General features: G+C 39.1%; 1 protein-coding gene across 6 annotated transcripts in view; it reads right to left on the minus strand.

Annotated features, from left to right (window-relative positions):
* SPAST (spastin) overlaps positions 1–20,476 on the minus strand; it is a 41,539-nt gene extending 21,063 nt beyond the window's left edge. The window contains exons 1-7 of one of the 6 annotated variants that reach the window (XM_063328865.1): positions 19,904–20,476; positions 15,742–15,825; positions 14,384–14,467; positions 9,528–9,623; positions 2,226–2,413; positions 1,041–1,174; positions 623–716 (exon numbers count right to left, since the gene is read on the minus strand). In XM_063328865.1, coding sequence (XP_063184935.1) covers positions 623–716; positions 1,041–1,174; positions 2,226–2,413; positions 9,528–9,623; positions 14,384–14,467; positions 15,742–15,825; positions 19,904–20,309 — 1,086 coding nt within the window. In that variant the 5' untranslated portion in view covers positions 20,310–20,476. Of the gene's footprint in view, positions 1–622; positions 717–1,040; positions 1,175–2,225; positions 2,414–9,527; positions 9,624–14,383; positions 14,468–15,741; positions 15,829–19,903 lie in introns of all 6 variants that reach the window. The other 5 variants (XM_063328864.1, XM_063328867.1, XM_063328866.1 and 2 more) reach the window with 5 other exon arrangements.
* Positions 20,477–21,857: the final 1,381 nt, after the last annotated feature.

The raw sequence follows: 21,857 nt of genomic DNA on the forward strand, positions 1-21,857 counted from the left end.
TTCCACTCAGCCCAGTGAAGAAGAAATCTGCCCTCAAATGTTATACACCTCAGTGTACTTGCCTGTTCGCTACTATACTTTTTTGTATCCTCTCCTGCTGTAAATAGACTATTCAGAATGTCTAACCAACATCCACAGAGAACATGACCACAATACCAATTTAATATTTTTCAAATCAGATAGCGTTATGACTTAATTTACCTATAAAAGTCTTATCTGTTTCACTCTTCCAGTTCTGAGCTTTGTCCTTTACATAGCCGTAGCTGTATGTCCAACCCTATATGGACACCTAGAACAGTCAGTGTCACAAATTTTCAGGATTTTTTTTGTCGTTGTTTGGGTTTTTAGGGGTTTGTGATTTACTGGGTTTCTTTTGGTTTTCGTTTTGCTTTACTGTTTAAGCTATTGCCTCAGTCACTTTCTCCAACACTGACTAACCAGAAGACAAGGAATTTCATGGTAGTATTTTAACACAAAACCTCTTCATTCTCCTTTTCCAGGACAGCTATCGATAGCAGTCATAACCAGTAAAGACAGGATTCAAGAATCAGCACCTCACATGTAAAGCACAATACATTTCTTTGATTCTGCCACAGAGTAACACCAAAACCCCGTTGCTTACCTCAGGTCTAAGCGAAGGAAGGATAACAATTTCTTGCAAAGCTTGTTTAGCCAGCTCCTGCCCTGCGATATCATCAAATTTGACAGCTGGACCACTGACAAAGAAATGGAATACTAATTAGTCTAACAATGAGATACTCTTTTTCAGCTGCAGCTGACTAATTTAATGCATTTGACTATTTATACAGAACCCTTTTGAGGAAATCTACAACTTACATTGATAAGCCTTTGAGAAAATAAGCATTTCTGTTTTGATTTTTCATTGTTTTGCCAAAGTAACAACAGAAAAATCCACCAAAACAACCCACAGAAAACCACAACAAACTAGAAGTACTGATTTTCATTCCAAGGGGACAAGACCGCACTGAACGAAAAAATGGTTTTCTGCATTGAAAAAGCCTACTTTTCTTCAGACTTACCTATCAACAATTTCATTCAGGATAAGATTAGCAAGATTACTGTCCACATTTCTAAATATCTTCAAGTCTTTCTTTTTTCGAGGAGCAGTGGTAGGAGTAGAAGGTTTATTTGTTCTGCTATTTTTAGGAGCAGCCTGGAGAGGGGGGAGGAAAAAGAAAATAAACAAAAACCCCAACTTGATACTTTTAAAGCAGACTGTTAAGAAAATTACTTGTACCTTTCATTTGCTCCAGTAAAACGTAATACGTTAGGGAATACCAGATTCCTGATGCTGTATTTTCCTACAATTCATACTATCATATTCAGCCACAAGTAGAACATCTCAGGATACGCTGGTGAGGGGTTTTTTGGTTTGGTTTTGGGGTTTTTTGGTTGTTTTTTTCAGGTTTGGTTGTTGTTGTTGTTTGTTTGTTTTTTGAAGATAATTCATTATATTTAACTATGATCTTTTCCCTCAGCATACACTAGAAACAGAGCATCACAAACTGTTTCGGATTTCCATAGCTATAAGCAAGAATTTCTACCACTGTCATACTTTGATAACAGGACACTTAAAAGCCTTCATATTATAGCAGCAATAATGCTTAACCACACTTCTGTTCTGTCCACTCTGCTATTTATTCTACTTTACCGTGAGAGTAGCAGTGCGGGAGATAAGGGTGGAAGGGAAAGAGATGGGTCAAAAGAAACGCAGCATTTTTCTGTCTTATTAGTATAGGACTTACTTTTGTATTTAAGTCACAATCTAACTGTAATTTGCTTTTCAACGTGGTTGCAACACAATCTGTGCATGCGTGCTTTGGAAGAGAAGGAACTTATAGGGGGAAAAAAAATCTGTAGTTCTGGAGTAATAGGGGGTTTTCCTCCATCTTTTACATACTGGGACTAATATTTATTTTTCTCCTAGATAAGCTTCCCCCAGTTTCTCATGCAATTTTCGAAACAAGTATTATAATTTATTACTGTGATTACAATCAAAATCCATTTGCCCAAGCAGCCACCCAATACCCCCTGATTTCTAAAATCCACTCTGCATCCCAGCTCAAGACGCTTGGCCAAAAAATTAGGGGTTCGGGGTTTTTTTTGCTACTACAATACTGCAATAAAGGCAGTAAATCCAAAGTTTGTTCTGGAATGTACATTGATTTTCCAAGTGTATATTGCTATATTTATCCTCACCATACCTTGTGAGTTGAAGCTGCAGGATTAGGTGCTGGTCTAGACACAGAAGATGATGATATCCCACTGTAGCTAGGAGTTCTATGGTGACCTGAAAGGCCTGTGGATCCAGTTTTTGCAACAGTTTTTGAACGAGGAAGGGAATTGCTTGTGTGCGTTAAGGGATCCTTCTTTTTTGGAACCGCTCCACTTTCTATAAAGAAAACCAGTGATGAGAACATTTTCAGCAGTTATACTTTTACCATCAATTCTAACTTGAAGATAGTATGGCTGGCACATATAATACAGTATTATAGCAGAATAATACAAGTTTTTAAAGAGGTTTACTTTTAAGGGGATATTAACTTCATCTGTTTCCTAAAGTTAAGTTTTGAATTTTTAGGAGCTCTCAAAACTAACACTAGCTAACCATCTTAGAAAAGCTGGAGATGGCTAAATCCTGTAACAAGGGAAGAACATCATCTATTCCTTAAGACAGAAGATGACAGAACACAAGCCAGAAGATTTTCCTTCCCCAGAACTCCTAAAAATCATCATTATAGTAATCCCCAAATTTCAAGCCATTAGATTCAGAGCGTTCATTCCTTAACTGATGTTAGCAAGCTGGTTACTTTGGATGCTAGCTAACACTATCTAGCACCCTCCATACAGAATCTTCACCAAGGCACTTCAATTTGGGAAAATTAAGAGTTCTACCTGCAAGCAGCTATCAGGTGCTTTTCCTTACAAGTTTGTTTCACTTCAGGAATCTCAAGGAGTAAAGAAATTTCGAATGGACACACCTCTGAAGCAGCTTACTTTCCTACACTTATAATTATGTCTTAAAATATCGTATCACTGAATTCAAACACCACCACACATTCCATTCATACTTGCTCTAATTGACCTCCATGATGGAGCAGGAAGGTCTCAAATCTGGTGACAGATATAACTTAACATATTTACCACAGGTAATTAAACTACAAAAGGCCATTTTTGTCCAGAGTAAGTGAAATAGCACTTGATTTCTACATTCTCTGTATGGGATACATGATAAAATAAGGTTCCTTGGCACAGAAATGGCAAGTTTAAACCACCAAAACAGAGACTAAGAGGTAAGAACGTCCTAAAGCAAGCATGCAGGTTGGTCAGGCTGGTTAACGATTAGAGCACGGCATCAGATTGGATTTTCTTTTTGTGGTGAGAATACGGTACTGTAAGCTGTCTAGTACAGTACTGTTTTCTGCAAAGAAAACTGTAAATACTGCCTTATTTTATATCCTTTTAAAAGGATGAAGGAGATTTTCGATTAGATAAGAGAAATACAGCATCAGAGGTAAGGAAGTTCAAGATGGATTTCAGCTACAACTTCACTAAAATTTTTGAAATCTTCAACTCAGTTTGTCTTGTTAGTCTTAAGCGATGGGCCAAAAAACTCTGATTTTTAAGAAAGTTAATGCCTCTATGTAGAATTTTTAATATTGCCGTTCAGTGAAAAATCCTTTAAGTAGAAAGCCTCATAATTTTGAATGCTGTGTTTAAAAAATTCAACTAAGGATATTTCAGCAAAACAGTATCATGGAAAGATCAGTTAATCACTACCATGTTCTCAGCCTCTTTAAACATAAAAGCCTATTACACATCATTACAGAGCCTGCTGTTGTCCAGGTGTAACAAGCTTCTAAAGCCTTTTTCAGTCACAAATCTACCCCTTTTTAGAGTCAAAGAAACTCTGCAGGGGCCCATCATAAACAATGTTGATGTATCAATATGCAAAAATCAAGGAAACAAAGAATATAATTAACTACATTTACCTGCAAGACATTTCTTGTTAAAAAACAAGGAAACCGGAAAAAAAAAAAAAAAAAAAAAAACCAAAAACAACAACAAAAGAAGCCCCAACCCAAAACTGGCTACTGACTAAATCACACACAGATCCAGAGCTGGTTAAATTTACTTAGTCATTCCTGCACAGGAATTTCCAAGTCAAAAACTCTTCATAATTAAGCATACTTAGTAACTTTCAAATTCAAAAAGCAGCATTAAAAAAACCTAGCTACTCAGCACTTTGATACAATTTAATCAAACGGTGGCACTCAGTTTTGTTGTTTGATTTTTGGTTGGTTGGTTTGGTTTTTTTCTTCATCCTCATTTGCACAGCTGGCTTAAAGTCAACATGGGAAGACTTCAAAAAGCTAAAGTAGTTTTTCTGCATCTCATTCACCCTAACATGTTGCTCAATTATCACACTTTCCCATCTATTGAGAGTGATAGACACACATTGCAATTTTGAGCATCATAAAATTGCACAGGTAAGGAATATTTCGGAAAGCTGGAAATATGGGAGTGGAAGGAAATAGAGAAAGGTTTAACTACAAATTACTATTTACTCTAGCTGTACCTCCAGGAATCAAGGCCACTAAGTCTACCCATGTTCTGTGGTCAGTCCTGATGGGTAGCACAGAAAGAAACACTGATGAACTACTCTTGAACGTAGTTGTTCAGTATCAACTCCAGAGGGAAACTTCATTTTATGTACAAATTTTCATTTAAGTAAATAAAAATGTGATCAAACTTTTCAGAATTACAGTTTATCTAAAGTTCACCTAAGACATGAAGTGTTTAAGACCACATGTACTCACTTGTCAGGCTGATAGTCCCTCCTGTTTCATTGTGTAAAATACATATTTTGCTGTAACAAATGCAAAACCCCCAAAACATATTTCTTACCTATTTGTATCTGTCACCTGCTGAAAGACTGAAAATATGATGCAAGTGGTCTTAAAACCTTTGTAATATCTCCAGCAGCCTTTTGCCAAATGTTTCACCATTCCGCATAAAACAGTAAGGAAGTGCCTAAAATATGTTCTAATCACAAAGAGAGACCGTGGCATTTTTTCAAGTGTATTTGAAACACTGAACAATTCAATTTTCTACTTCATAAATACTTATAGGACAGTAACAGGGGCTCAACCGTTTTGATTTTACTCTCTAATTCTTGACTGGACAGAATAATTTACTTTAAAGCTCCAAGCTAACACCACTAGATCATATAGAAATAATAACTATCTGGTCCTGAAAGCATCCCTGCAATTTTAAACTGACATACAAATATATACACAACAAACAAGGAGAAAAATTTTGTCTGAGGTTTTCTATTAGTTAAATTGTGATAAGCTGCAGACACAGGTGCCCAATTTCAGACTCCCTTACAGAGAGGAATGTTAAATTGCATTTATTATATGTAGCTGTTTTTAAAAATAAAGTGAAGTAAGGATATTTTTGAACAACTTTAAGAGAAGCCTGATCATACTACACACCTGGAAACACAGAAACAATCTGGGAAGCATGCAGCTCTAGCTTATTTATCTAATAAAGATAAAAGTATGCTTTGTATTTCTAAAAAGCAAACCAATTATATTTTCTTTTGTGCATCTAAAACAGGTTAAGGCATATGTTAGTAAACAACTTTCTGCTGTTTTATAATTTCTCAAGCATCAAAAAAAAGTACAAATTAAAATAAGCAGCAGCAGTTGCAGTATTGCAGAACAGTTTCCAGCCTTTAGTTGTGAAACCTTAAAAATCGTCAGGGAATACTCCTCCGAAGATCCTTATCCTATTGATAACTGATATAAAGTGACTATGAGAAGTCATTATATGTGGTCTGTGGACCCTAGGTTGGGGGCGGGGGGGAAATCACTAGTCTAGAATTGTCTGTAACTTTGTATATGTAAAAAAAAAGTCTTTAAACTGCTTAGCTATACATTTTCTGCAAATATTACATAGAAAAATACATGTAGCAATAGCAAGACTGATCACAATTCAGGATCAGCACTCAGGGTAGGCCCCAAAATAGTAATTCCTTCAGAGCTTATATTCAGATTTTTGAAATAGGTAGATTCAAGTAATAAAAGCTACCTAGCAGAAAGCTTCAGCAACTAACAAGGACAAGTTCCACGTTTCAAATGGCAGCACAGCTACACAGATGAGTTGTTCTCCTCTATGAATTGACAGAGCCATGTCAAAGATCTACTGTTACCAAATTACAGTGTTAAAAATTATCTTATTGCTACTTGTTCTTCTACTTAGGAAACTCCTTAAAAGCGTCATTATTAAGAGTAGAATTTTTGCAACTTGAAAAACATTGCCAATATATGCCCGCTATTAAAAACATGCCAGCAAATCCTTCCAAGTGAAAAATGAGACAAAATACTAGCTCCTTGCACAGTGCTAATGTTGTGATAAGAGGGAGAAATTTAATGCTTTCTCTGATCGTGTATCATGCTGAGATTTACATGTTAACTGTAAAATGGCACAATGAAATTAACGTAATACTATCAGTATTGTATGCCTAGTGAATAAGTTAATAAAACTCATAAATGCTGCCTTTGGCAAGACAGGCATAATCTCGTTCCCAAGCTAGTTTAAAAACAAAAAACAACAACCCACAATGCAAAGAAAAACATGCGTGTCTGAGGAAAAAATATAATACAGCTAAATTGTTTCACATCTAATTTAAAACTGCTATGATAACAAGAGTGATGACATTAAACAATAAATATGTATTTTAAAATAAACTTTTGGGTCAAGGCTACTTGTTATTACTCTTAAGTTACTGCATAGCCTTCTGCAACTGAAGGGCAGGCGATACTGCTGTAATGAGGTCTTATAAAATCTTATTATAAATCTATCAGATAAACTTTCAAGAAAAATCTCCAGCTATTCAGGTAAGGTAGGAAATGATGAAATGAGGAAGACAGGAATAGGTAGTCATTTGTGCTTTACAATCAAGTAAATTGGTCTGAAAGGCTGACGCAAACAGTATCTTCAAAGAAGGAAGAATCTCAAATCAGTAACATTTTGGAAATATAAAAAGTGTGCAGTATAGCGGTGAGAATACAGTATCAGACAGAACTAAGCAGCAAAAACATCTGTAAAGACTTTGGCCTTTGAAGGCAAATGAAAGAAAGCAAAGCACTTTTTGACCAAAGAATGAGCAAAAAGGCACTTTCTTGATGTTAAAACTATGAATGACCATGTTTCACAATTCATAAAATCCTGGACTTTTAAAAAGCCCAGCCTGATTACACAAAAGCACAAGTAATACCTTATGAAGACAGAAAAATGAAGCTTATACCAGACCCCTGCGGCTCAGAACCTCTGCACTACCACTATTTTCTCAGAAACAGTAGTCCTCTTAAGTAGCCTGCAAGCTGATTTTGTACAGTTTTCCAAAAATTTGTCACCTACTTTGCAGTTTTAAATGACTGCAGCTGTCTGTGTGAAAATGCCATCTTTATTACGACATGTATAAGTGACATACTTTTAAGAAAAAAGTGTAGCGCCAGCATGTTCTTACAAACAAGACTCCCCCCCTCCACGCTCCAAAAAAATGGAGACAGAGAATGTGAGAGAGTGAGCGTAGGCACCAGCCAATTAAGAAATTCAGACATTAATTAATAGGATGACTTTCCTGGTACTACCAGGGACCCCATAGCTGCAGAAGTTGTTCAGTACTTTGGGTAAACTCTAACTTCCATGAGTTATAAGTGTGAAGTTTACCTATGACAATGTAAACGCAAATAGATATGCAACAAGCCTCCTGAAGTCTTTTTCAAAGTAATTCAGAAGATGCCTGGTACCTAACACTTTTTTAATGACCTGATCCTTAGTCCTTCTGTCTCTTCTCAGATCCCACTGAGCCTGGTAAATGAAAGTTTCTCCATTAGCCCACATTCCTTTCCAGAAAGTCAGAAGACGCTTTCTCAGAAAAAAGCATCCCCAAAAGACCATCGCCCTTTGCAGTTGTTCTGCTACCCTTTCCTACACAGTTTTCCAGAAGTGGTTCTGTCGTCCATCTTCTGTAAGTCAGCAGGAATATCATTGCAAATGGGTAAACTGACTAATACCAATTTCCACAAGTTTACCAACAATTACCACCTGCTGCTACAGGAACTTCTGTAAATAAAAACATCTGCCACAGAACTGGCAAAACGTTTCATTTCCAGCAGATGACAATGGCTATTCTATGCTTTCTTACTAGGAGATTTAATCAAATTTACAGTTTTAGGAGTGAAAGGTCAGTCTAACTTTCTCCTGCTGCATCCAATTCTGAGATACATTCAGAAAAAGGTACAAAAACATATAAAGGAAAGAGTTTAAAGAAAAAGCTGTTCATATTGAATCAGATGGAGCATGTTATCAATTTTTGTGTGTACATGCATGTATTTGTTCATTTAATCTCCAGCCAACCAGGTAAAAAGGCAAGAGTTGTACTGGATCATTTACGGTAAAGAGTTCTCAAGCTCAATCTACATAGGAATTTATACTGAAGAGCCATTTTAGCTACATCTTTTTGACAAATGCAGTTCACAAAAAATACCACACATACACTACTCTAAAGGTACCTAACATGACATAGTTCCATTACTTTAATTTCTCATGCATTAGAAAGAATAAAACCAAACTAGAACTAGAAATGGAGCTAGGAAAAACAAAAACAAACACAAAGCATGTGTTTATACTAACTTTCAAATTTAGTTACTTTAAAAACTGAATACTGCTCTTGACTCAGTAGACAAGCTTTACGAATTCCACTGCTTGTTAGCTCTCTATTTTATTTAACTTCACTGTAGTCTACTATACGAATTATCAGTTGAGATCGCAGTTGTGGCAACAGCTTACTGCTGGCTTAAAACATTCCCTGAAGAAAATTCACAAATCTCACAGTAACTTTACTCCCTGCGTACAGACAAACAAGTTTACTTGTGGTATTTTAGTATCCCTGGTGCAGTCTTCTGGGAAAGGATAAAAACAACCTTTGACAAAAAAACAAGAGCTGTTCCCCCTCCCCCCAACTCCGTTTTAATCATCTATCACTTTCTCGGAGCAAAACCCCTTAAAATTTAAAGCAGCTGAATGCACATGCACATTCACTCTCACAATATCATAAAGGAAGAGCTACTTAAGTGAGCACAATATATAATCTACATATCCTACACTGACTTTGACACTTTCTAAAACAGGTTTAATGTAATTCCTTTAAGAATATAACAGGAGAAATATTTTCTAAAATGTTGTCTTAGTAAATAGTTTTGGATTCTAGGACAGTCACTGTAAGAGAGAACTGAATAGTACAAAATCAAAGTATTGTCAAAGTCATAGAAAGGATGGAATGTATTTTATATAAAGCCTTTAAAAACAGAAATACAAATAAAACAATTTTTTTAAGTTGGCGGGGCCAGAACATAGCATTGCATATTTTTCCCTGTAATACACCAGAAACTGAGAGACATCCCCTCAATAGGCGCTGGGAAAACCAAACCCACCTGACTGGAGATGTCCATTGCGGCATGCCAGGTTAGTACTGTCATTATAGACCTCCGTTTGCGGCTTGGAAATTTGCAAAACTGCCTGCAGCTTCTCTACATTGTAGACAGAGGGGGAGGGAGGAAAAAGGACAAAAATAAACAAACAAAAAATAAAAATGAACCAAGAAAATTTATGTATGTTGAACACACAAATGTCAAGTTTGGCTTTGTTATACTTGATACAGGGTTAAAGATAAAAGGACTATTTCTATCTATTCTACATGTTTAGCAAATTTCTAAGAAAGTTCTGTCAGTATGAGCATGACCGAAAACAGCTTTAAAACTAGTCATTTAGGGCTGAGTTAATTACGACCTCTCCAGTCCACTGATTACAGTTACTTCCCAAAAGCAATAGTCAGGATTAATTCAACTTCATTTACTAAATATTTGTGTTGATAAACCATTTCTGAAAGTCCTCCCGAAGGTGTTACTTTTGACCAACTGCAAGGAGTCATCACTTTCCTGCATATTAAATGTTTCACTTAAGTAGTAACAGCCAGTCAACATTTTACAGAAACCTCAACTGTTCAAGCAAAACACCATATATATATATAACAATGATGTCTTTCAAGATGTCTATTTAGAAATATAACTGCCTTGAAATTAAGTCAATAAAATTTGCATTCAAGCTGTGTTCTTTAAGAGGATTAACTTCAGAAACATTTGAGTACAAGATTTATAAGGTTAAAGATTAAGGAGCAATAAATTAAGATGTCATGATAAACTAGCCAAAGCATAAGTCAAAGAGGTGTAAGGCTGCAAACGACACAAAACACGAATTAAGTCTCAGGACTATTTGTTCTCTGCAGCTCACCTACCATTCCTGCTTTTCCCACTGCAGTTAAAAGCCTCTAGGCCTTACTTTTGGGGCACTTTACAGCCTCTCCCACCTTTATTTCACACACCCACCCCTTTTTTTGCAAAAACAAAACATGTTTTGTAAGGATGCAAGGCATATATTGTCACACTGTGTCGTCCCCCCCCCCCTTTTTTTTTCCACCTCTCCTCCAAGAGATAAGAGTACCAAGAAGCTGCAGGAAAACAGACGGCCAAGTAGAAGACTGATGTTCTCTGGCAACATGAAAGCACATACTGCAAAAGAAGCCGAATTCTACCAAAAATATGCATGGCCAAGATCATAAATGCCCTGACTGGAGGAAGAACTGGCATTCAGAGCTTGCAGATCATACAACCAATAAGCCACAACACCTCCTTGCTTCTGTTTCTTTGTCTATTACAGATCTTTTTCCAGTCTTTCTGCTTCATTCCTTTCTTTTTCTGCCTGCCCCTGACCACTCACTGCTTAGCTTCCCTGAAAAGTATCTTTAGACCCAATAGTTCAAGTGATGGTTTAATAATAATATCCAGACTGAACAAGATGCAGTTTAGAGTGAAAACTTAGTAGCCACAGGCACATATGAAAAGCTAAAGTTCAAGATTAGTATGTGCACCCAGGATTTTCTTTGTTTTAAATTGAAGCATTGAAGAGTCGGGTACAGTAAAACAACAAAATTAGTCACAAAAGAACAGCCTACAAACAACCACAAGCTTTGTATGACTTGCAAGAAGTTACTCAAAGAAACCTCCTTCTAAAGGAGACTAAGAAAGTCCTTTTAGTATCACTGACCACAAACCTAGTGTACTATTTGAGTGGGCGCAGCACCACTGAAGGAGTCAGCCGAACAGTCTACTCCCTGCCCAGCACATGCAATCTGAATGGAAAGCACATACAGAAGCTTAGGAAACAACAGCAGTATTAACAGACTTGGTAAGACATTAGATAATCGGTTTAAGTTATGGAGAACTTTTTCTGAACTTTACAAAAAAACCCAAACTTTCTAGTGAGTGACCACAATAAAATCAATTGGCTTGAGCAGGAATTCAGGAAATGCCATTTGCTTCAACACTACAGTTTGAGGCTGGGGTTTTACCACAATTATCAATGGTTTAGCAAGTTCCACATATTCAGGAACTCCAAGACTGCAACAAAAAAATGTAATCCAACTGTTGTCCAGTTTCAATTCATATCACTTTACACATCAACATGTAATTTTAATATTGCACATAAAATTACATAAAGCAAATATATCACTTTTCTTGAGACAGTGTAGCTGTAGAACCCTCTGGAATAATGAAAATAAATCGAGCTATTAAATATTATTCCAGGGAATTAAGACACTCTATCACCTTCCATTTAAATGCTTTCTCCCTTTGACTCCAGACACTGGGAGAAACATGTTTACAGAATCTCATTCATTATTTCTCCTTGATGATACAACGTTGACATAAACCTACCAAATAAACACCACTGCAGCCATCATCTTACTTAGGCAATACTAATTAAACAAACAAACAAAAAACCACTTACCCTGTAACACAAGCCTGAAGCAAAAACACCATCAGCTCCAAAAAAGTGGAAGAATCCCAAAAGGTGTCCATTGAAGCCCATATCTATACACGGGCAGAATTATTACCAAAAAGCATACTGATGAAAGACATTTGAATTATGTGCCATGTGTCCTTCAATCAAAATACTGAAGCTACACATACAGAAAGGCACCTGTGCTGATAGAAATCTTCCCCTACAGAAAGTCTGTCTGAAATGGGAGAATACAGATTCGTACAACACATGTATAGCGTTAGAATTGAATAGTGTTGTACTGGACATTGTAGTTATGTACCTTTAGGAATGGCGAACTGCTGAATTTTATGTATCAGTTGTAGAAAACAAATATCCTCTTGTGTTTCTAAATATATCAAATATAATGATTCTAACATGGGTGATCAGTCATCCAGGACAGATCAGGTCTATGAAGACCATCAGACCAAGATTTACCCACGCATCTAAGTAACTGCACAGTTAACACACCCTGAACTGTGTCAAACACAGGGGCCACCACCAGTGGTGTGGTATATGGTATAACGGTATAATCTGGAAGTCCCCTGACAGCTAGCACAACTCAATATTGTCACTGGACTGTCAAAGTGTTCAAGTCACCTTGAGGTGCTCTGAAACATACCTGGACTAACTTGAGCTTTCAGGCTGAAGTACAGCTTTAAAATGGAATACGATACAGTAATTTAGACTTAAGATGAAGATAGGGCTCAAAATAATAAAGCCATCATCCAAAGTAAGTAGCTACATTACATCCTCTTGGTCTAACATTAAAAGGCATCAGTGGTGTGATGACACATGGTGATGGCACATGGGTGTGATCAGACAACACACTCCCATCAATGGTGTCAATCTGCAGCCTGCAATCACATCTCTGTCTAGCAAGCAGGACGAAATATTTTATATTAGTGTCTACTTTAAGTCTTTTTTTATCCTACCAGTAGAGATGAACGTACCCGCTTCACTCCAGCTTAGTTTTTTTGCAATGTTTACCCTTTTTATCTTTTCAATCAGAGCACAGCAAGTTAGCAACTTATCAGCATTGCAAGCGCTACTGCAATAACACAAGCAAGGATGAAGCAGTACCCACAAAATACAGACACTGCTACCTCAAAACAGTAAATTTTTTAAAGAAATCCTAGTTACTTGTAATTAGGCTATCAGCAACAAGCCATACCTTATCAAAGATTGTTAGCATGTTATCACTTTCACTCTTTTGTTCCCTAGTTTATATTACCTCTAGAAATCAGCCTTTAACCCTAATGAACAGAAAATATATTTTCTGCATATACTAAGGTTCTACCGACAAGCACCCGTAACAATGCATAGAAGCTGGAAGCCTCTTTCACCCCACGTTCCCTTCACTTGTTTTCCAAAAAGACCTAAGGACACCAGAAACTCAAGGGAAACAAAAGGGATTCACTTTCTTGTGGTTGTCAAAACTTCCCTGTCAATGCCCAGTCAGGACCACAGAACCACAAAGCGTAAGAGGAGAAAAGAACGTGAGTTTTCCTGTCTGCTCTATATGCTCCTAGGCTGGGGAGTTAGAACAACACAGTGCAAGATTAAAGCTGCAGATACACAAGTTCAACTCAAGTACATTCCTTAAAGAGCAATTTAAAAGAAAATATGTTTACTTTCATTTCACTGCCTGAACTGAAAGCATTAAGTTCTCAATTTAGAGGATGCACTACACAAAGCTATTGGTTTGTTGCTTGATGGGGGGGATCTTTGTTTATCATACACAATAAGATGCCATTTCCAATCCTGCCTGTTTTACTCTGTCCATTAAGAGCTTATATACAACACTTAATTTTGACACAGCTAAAACTGTACAACACTTCTGAAAAGAAGTGGTCTTACCCGCTAGTCTTAAAATAGACTAATGCTAGATAAAAATTACGAGAATCAGGATTTCACAACCTTATGGCCTACATAATGCTAAAGAATTATTACTACAGTAGATACCAACAATCTGGAAATTGTTATATAAGTGACATCAGAATTAACAGAACATGAAGTGGTTACACATACAGAGCGCACACTTAGTACTCACGATCAGCAATATATCATAAGTTTTACCACAGTTCTAACACAGAAATCCTAAACTAACTACAATACAAGTTAGTCAAGACTTCCTCAGTTTATGTCAAGTGTGCCATGATATAAAGACTTCTCAGTTACTTTTACACCTATTTCTTAAGGCATAGGGAAGTGGATCATGAGATCCCAATTTCAAAATCCAACAGCAGCACTGAAAGAGTATTACTTACTCTCAACTAAAAGCTAAACTTAAGAGACCTTACAAAGACAATGACTCTTTTACTTTAAAAATCAAAGTAGTATTTTAGAAGAATGCATTACATCAAGTTGTGCAAATAATGACAAACTTTCCAAAGTCATGAATTGTAACTGGTACCTAAAAGCTGCAAGCGATCCTTGGCCATTGCCAAATTTGTCATCATTTTAGACTGCAGACGTCGAGCCCGTTCACACTGCTCACCTTACAAAGAAAAATCAATGTTAACACACAATTCGGCAAATCAACTTTTTTAAGTGCTAAAATACTGACACCCAGCCTTCCCTCCTCTTTCTCCCACCCTTTATCTACCCCCTCCACTAAGGAACTTTGTTGCAAAACTAATGAAAAAAATCCTAAAGCTTTCTATTTGATCAAAAAATTTAAAGTTAGTCGACACTATCTGCTTTACAATAATGTTCATAGAGCAGTGGGAACCCAAGCTTTGCTTTGCATATTCTCTAACATCTCATGCTGACCTAATGTATTTTCTTTGACACTGCATTTTTCTATAGAGAAATTGAATAAAAAATATTTTTACAATGCTTGAAAAGTGACTGAGAGGCAAGTACAATTTGAAATAATTCACTTTGGCAAAATTAACAGCTTTAAATTCAGTTGACTGTGTCCCTTTACATTTCAAAACACACAGAATTACAGACATTAATATCACCACTTCCTAAAAAATAATGTCTGTTCATGTCAAGCTTTTTTTTTTTTTTTTAAACTGTGCAATTTAGATGGGTTGTATCAAATGCCACTAGTATTGTTGCATAATTAACATGTCACCATATACTGATATACTGTTCGCAAACATTTCTAAACATAGCTGAGGAACAGAACAGCAGTCTGCAAAGGCAGTCACAGGTTTGGGGTTTTTCTGGGGTGTTGGGTTGTTATTATTATATTGTTTTGAGGACAGAAATCCTTAGCAAGTCCTTCACGACACCTATTTCTCTATAGTATGTACCTGCTTCTACACTACAGCTTAAAATGTTTCCATATACACAGATGGCTTTCTTCCTTTGTTGGAAATTTTTAGCTATTTTGGCATAAGCCAAAACACAATGCTAGACCATTCCAAATTGGGATGTTTCTTTTTTAATTATACTGAAGGGAATATAAAATTCTGCATAAGTGAGAACATGAACTGTCAACTTTGGCAAATCAAATGAGAATGCAATATTTTGGCATTCCCATTACATAAGAAATCACACGTTTTAGTTTAGAATGTTCATGAACTGCTTATGATTTTGGATAGTCTGGAAATATTTGGAGCAATATTTGCATGTGCTATAGACCAGAACATTAAGGTAGAACAGAGAAGTGGACCGGTGTTCCCTTACAGCTAAGACAGGAATAAGAAGCATTCTCAAGTATTCATTCAGCAGACCATTCCTAGCACCTACAATATTGATTCCTCACTTTGAAGAGGCCATACACCAAAATCTTTCCCACAAAACTCAAAACTGGCTTACCTTGACCAATTACTAAGACAGCTATTCCTTTTTCCAGTTCTTCAATTCCTTTCTTATACCATTCAACAGCTTGTTCCTTTTGTCCTGCTTAAAAAGGAAGTGAACCCATTATTTTCTGTAATAAATTAAAGCTTAGGAATGGTTCCATTTAATGCTACGTAAAACAAGTAAGAGGAAGGAAGACATATTTGAACAAAATCCTATGATTTAAAGAAACACTTAAAGGGACACTGTCAACTTTGTATCTACTTAGTTTCAAATAAGCTTTTCTATTAAAAACAGGTACTACACCAGCCTCAAATCACTTTTGCCTATTTTAGGAATACTTCTCCAACCGCCTTAAAGAGTTTCGTCCCCTGGAAGAAAAAACAAACAAAAAAAAAACAAAACAAAAAACAAAACTCCCAACAACCCTCCACCAAAAGAAAGGTTAAAAAAGCTAGCCTACACATATTCACTCACAACAGAAATGGTGAAATTAACAGTTTTTCTTTCTGGAACATCAAATTGAGACATGCCTCTTAATCTTCCAGTGATAGCCAATATCAAAGTAACACTAGAAGCATAGAAACTCAAGAACAAAACCAACAAGTCTAAGATACTACAGGAGTGAGATGAGACACTTTTCCTCTGGTTAACTTTTGTACAGAACAGCTTGTTTGTCATAGGGGAGTATTTCTTTGTTCATCCTATCGTGAAACCGCTGGATTGCAGGTGTATGTCAGCTTTCATATGAAGTACAGTACATGTAGAATTAGAGTACGCCTCCGCACCAACGATGTCCTAAATGGATATTACACCAATTACAACCATGAACACGCCTATGCTTAACCTATACTATCTGACACCATGACAGAGAATAACCCATTGAAGAGATATGAATATCTACTTCATATTGCTCCCCTTCTACAAATACTCTGCATTAAAAAGATACTTGCCTGCACATGGAAACATACTTCTGCGAGGTAGTATGTCACACTAAGCATGCCTTTCCACACAGGAATACAGCACATTAGGTATTACAATTTAAACCTGACTAGCATTAACAAGCTGCTAGCGCTAGAAAAACCAAAAATGCCTACAATGAAACCTTCACATATCATTACCCTAGTTTCAAAAGAGATAACGTTTCACAAAACTATTCCTAAGCGCCAGTTACCAGCGATTGTGTTGCTTCAGGCCCAAACCTATTTTCTCGCAAATTTTAGTGCCAGTAAAAATATTTCAATACATTTCTAGAATCCTCTTAGGGGTTTTCTCTTGCTCCTCTCCAGATGCAAAAATCTTTTAATAACATTTGGCAAGTTACCCTGTGCAGACAATTCCACACTTTGCTCTTCTTACCGACACAAACAACAGGAGCAGCACCTTCCTAAGGTCATGTACCTCCCATGCTTTGGGAATCATTTTATCACTGCCGTTTCTCCACCAGCCTCATATATCCTGACCGTTAAGGACAAAGCTAGATAAATTAAATCATTGAAGCTGACTGACTTTGATTCATTCTGTAGCCTTTTTTTCTAAGCTTCACCCCATCACCTATAGAAATAGTTTTGACTGCAGTGTAAATCTAATGTTGATTATGGCTATTAGAAATCAAATTTGAGGTGATTCCAGCCACCTCTGCTATTGCCCGAATTGTTTTGCTATTCTGAAGAGCAGTTACAAACATGCCAAGGTCATCATTAAAATCTCACTTCCACCTTTTAACTGGAGAAGTTTAAAAAGCAATACACCAAACCGAGCTATTTACAAAGGTAGTGCTCTAAATCCATACAGAACGGTTTAGTAGTTCTCAGTGATTAAGACATTGAAAATACAATAAAAAAGTCACATTCCTTAGAAGACAGTGATTTGCTGTACTGGGTCTGGCTGGGATGGAGTTAGTGCTCCTCATAGCAGCCCCTGTGGTGCTGTGTTTTGGATTTGTGACTAAAACGCATTGATAACTCAGCAATGTTTTGGCTATTGCTGAACAGCTTGCACAGCCTCAAGGTTTTCTTTTTCCCCACTCTAGATCCCCAGTGAGTAGGCTGGTGGTGCACAAGAAGTTCGGGCAGGACACCGGCAGGATGGCTGACCTAAATTGGCCAAAAAGATATTCCATATCATATGGTATAATATAATGCTCAGCAATAACAACTTGGGTAGAGGAAGAACAGGATGGGGACTGTCTTCCAAGGCAGCCATTGCTCAGGAACTGGCTGGGCACTGGTAAGCAATCGCATTTGCATCACTTTTTTTCCCCCCACCTCTTTCCTTTGCTTATTAACGTGTCTTCACACTGAGCCACAAGTTCTCTCACTTTTGCTCTTCCTACTCTCTCCCCTGTGCCATGAAGGGGAGTAAACAAGCAGCTACTTGGGTGCTTAGCTGCTGGCTGGGGTCAACCCACCACATGCACCTTCTCAGTCACAGGAAGAGATGTTAAGCTTGATTTTGAAAATACCAAAACAAGAACATTAATTTCCACAGTAATTCAGAAGCATAAAAATTACCAGAAGTGCTATCATAATTACTGAAGCGCACATAGCTTCCAGAACAGCAAAACCACCACATAATTAACAGGATATTAGAAAATCCAGAAATCCCAACCATTTCACATACTATGCCTAATAAATTGTTTTCTGTTGCAAGTTATAAAAAACTTGTTTACATATCAAATAAATTCAAAAGTATGCATGTATTCTGGTAAAAACAGATAAGCAAATATCAAATCTATGAACTAAAGCAAAGTGAGTTCTTTCTCAGCAAAATTAAGATTGCATTTGCAGGGTTGTAACAGCTTTGCAAGTGTTAGCAGCAAAGACCTTTTTTTCTTACTGGATGTATGACCTGTGCATCTAATTTATATATGACAACTCTAAAAATATCTATAAAGCAAGCCCATGATTAAAATCTGTATGTGAAGGCTTACCCTTCAAACCACCGACAGTTATAAGCCACAACATTGGAAAAGGCACCTGACAATTTAAGGCTTAGCTACTCTTCACAGAGCAATCATCAAGAACACGGAAGTTTTACACTAGAGGCACCTTCTTTCATGCTTTGCTCCTATGACCCTCAGTGCTCTTATGCTGTACATCTGTTCTAGACTAACCTTCCTACCCACGGTGGGTTTTTTTTATCCCAGAGGTTATCGCTGACACTCCCAAACCCTCAATGCAAAGCAAGACACATCCCTCGCTTTCATGATGCTCTCAGCACGTAGCTTCTCTTGAAGGTCTATTCCTATATTTTTAACCTTCTCCTCTAGGATAGTAGTTTCACTAAAGCTCAACTGAAGGGGCATAATAAAGTATTCTGGTGTTTCCAGAGCATTTTAAAACCCAGCACGGCGTACCCCTAAGGACTGCCTTTTGGATGCTAAGAAGAGTTGTGCTGCTGCATTTAGACTAAACGGCTAAACCAAATGCACCAGCAATTGCTTTTTTTTTTAATCCTCTAGACAGAAAAAAAAAAAAATTCCTCACTCCTGTGTTTGATTTAATCAAACCTTAAACACCCTCCTTAACACCTTCTAGTCATATAGTGATAGCTTCTTTAAGAAAATTCATTTTAAAAAGCAACTGCCAAAATATGAATAAATATTGCTTTCCTTAAAAGTCAGATGACTCCAAATGGGCAGTTTGGGGGCCAAGTTTCCTGAAGATTCACTTCAACACTTACACCGTCTGTCAGAACATCATGTCAACATCCCTGCCTTAAAGGATGCACCCTTATTATTGTCCCTGGTGCTTTTGTTGTCCGGCTGCCGTGGTTAAACCCAAAGCTAGTTACAGTCATACTCCAGCCCACCCCCCCGATTTTTAATCGCCTCACCCAGACCTCCGCATCAAAAACTTTAAATTAAAGTTATCAGAGAGAAAGGCAAAGACTTGTTTTGCCTGTGAAATTAGTCTGAAACGCGGCTTTTCAGTCCGGGGGCGGCGGGGGGGGAGGCGGGCAAAGCACCGTCAGGCCGTCACCCTCCCGCACAGATCCTCCGCCACCGGCATTTCTCACATAAGCGGGTTTTGTTCGTTTTTAACTCAAAGCCGCAGCCCCGGTTCCCCCGGCGCACGGCCAGCAGGCCCTGCCCGACCTCCCTTCCGACGGACCGACCCGGGCCCGGCCCGGCCCGCCTCCCCCCCGCAGCCCGGGGCTGCCTCTCCTCCCCTACCTCTCTCGTCCTCGTCGATGCGCAGCGCCATGGAGATGCACTCGAAGGCCCGCTTGTGACAGGCCCGCACCGTCTCGGGCGCCCCGCCGGGCTCGGGCGCGTCGCCGGCCCCGGCCCTGCTGCCCTTGGCGGCCATGAGGGCGCCGCGGGAGAGGCGCTCGCAGAGCCAGGCGAAGAGCAGCCCGAGCTGGAAGGCGACGAAGCGGAGCAGGGCGAAGGCGGCGAAGAGCGGGTACGAGAAGTAGTACAGGTTCCGCTTGTGGGGGGAGGCCGCTGCCGCCGCCCCCGCCGGCGGCACGGGGGGGGCCGGCCCGGGCGGCGAGGAGGCTGAGGCCCCGGCGGCCGGGGGCGCGGAGCTGGAGCCGGCTGAGCCCTTCTTTTTCCCTCTGCCGCCCGGAGAATTCATTCACCGCCGTCGCCATAACCCGCTGCCAGCGACTGACAACAACCGGCCATGGCGGCGGCGGCGGCGACGCCCCTTTCGCTCGGCCCCAGGGGGAGGAGTGCGCCGCGGCCCTCGCCCAACGCCGGCAGCCGCCACCGCAGCGACAATAGGAGGCGGGGACAGCGCGGCGGGGCGCCTACAGCTCCCGGCCTGCCCCGGGGCCGGGCGGCGCAGTTCGGTTGGGCCGAGGCCGGGAAGCCGCCGTGCCGGGGGGCGGAGGGGCAGCGGCAGGCACCCCGGGAGGAGGGAGAGAGTGGGCGGGCGGGGGTGACCTCGGCGTCCCAGCAGAGGTCCGCGCCGAGTGGAAGCGGCGATGAATAATTTAATAAAATCAATTATTCCGGGGAGGCGGGTGGCGAGGGTTCGGGGGAAGCTCCCCCTTGTGCCGAGGCACAGCCCGGCACTGGCTGTGTCCCCCCTCCGCCCCGCCGGAGTTGCCCCCGAGGAATATTCGTGCAGCGCTTTTGTCTGCGCCGCGTTTCTGTAATTGAGGTGACGGGCTGTCGCCTCGCATGGAGGAAACGGGTGTAATTGGGGGGGGGGGGGGGGGGGGCAATTCTTTTTGCACCCTCGTTATTTTATTACTCTGTAAACCCCAGAATTTTACTAAGATAGAAAATAACATAAATACATAAAATAACTGTTCATGACCTAGAACCATTATTAGAGACAGTAAACCTATCAGTGCTGGAAAAAATGCAATAAGCTTCATTTGAGTATTTTTCTTCTGTATTTGGTAAGAAGGATCGTGTACTTCTAACTGTGAAAATATGATGAAGCATTTTCATAGAATGGTTAGAGTTGGAAAGGACCTTAAAGATCATCTAGCCCTGGGCAGGGACACCTCCCACTAGACCAGGCTGCTCGAAGCCCCATCCAGCCTGGCCTTGAACACCGCCAGGGATGGGGCATTTTCAGTCTACTCGTAACTGGAAAAAGTTCAGTATCTAACACTAATTTTTTTCACTGTACCTAACTGTCCTTTAAAAAAAAACCCAAAACCCTCTTTTTTTACTGATGTAAAAAAAAACCCCAAAACAAATTTTGGAATACCAAGGAAATTCCAGAAACTTCAGTTAATGCTATGTAGCATTCAAAAGTGTGAAGTGAAATAAGCTATGTGACAACTGATTACAAATCTACACTCTCTATTATCCATCTACTGTCTAAAGTATCGTCCCATTCCTTAGCAAAATAGTAGAAAAGTTGGTGAAGGAATAAGTTATTAATAAATTAAAGGACAGATTGAATGACAATAGGAAGACAGTGGGTCTCAAACCGTCCCGACTACTCCATCTATTCAGTTATTTTTACTTTTTAAAAAATTTAGAATGACACCTTTGTAAGGCACCTGACTGTATCATGGCCATAAAATACGGACTGATGCGCTGGTAAACAGTGCACCAGTTAGGGGAATAATGACTTGTTAAGCCAAAACACTGCTTCAGAAGTAGACATCAGTTAGGAATTGTGAACAAATGATAATGCTTTTAGCGAGAACCCACAGAA

This window comes from Chroicocephalus ridibundus, chromosome 3, assembly GCF_963924245.1.
Source record: "Chroicocephalus ridibundus chromosome 3, bChrRid1.1, whole genome shotgun sequence".
Taxonomy (NCBI): Eukaryota; Metazoa; Chordata; class Aves; order Charadriiformes; family Laridae; genus Chroicocephalus; species Chroicocephalus ridibundus.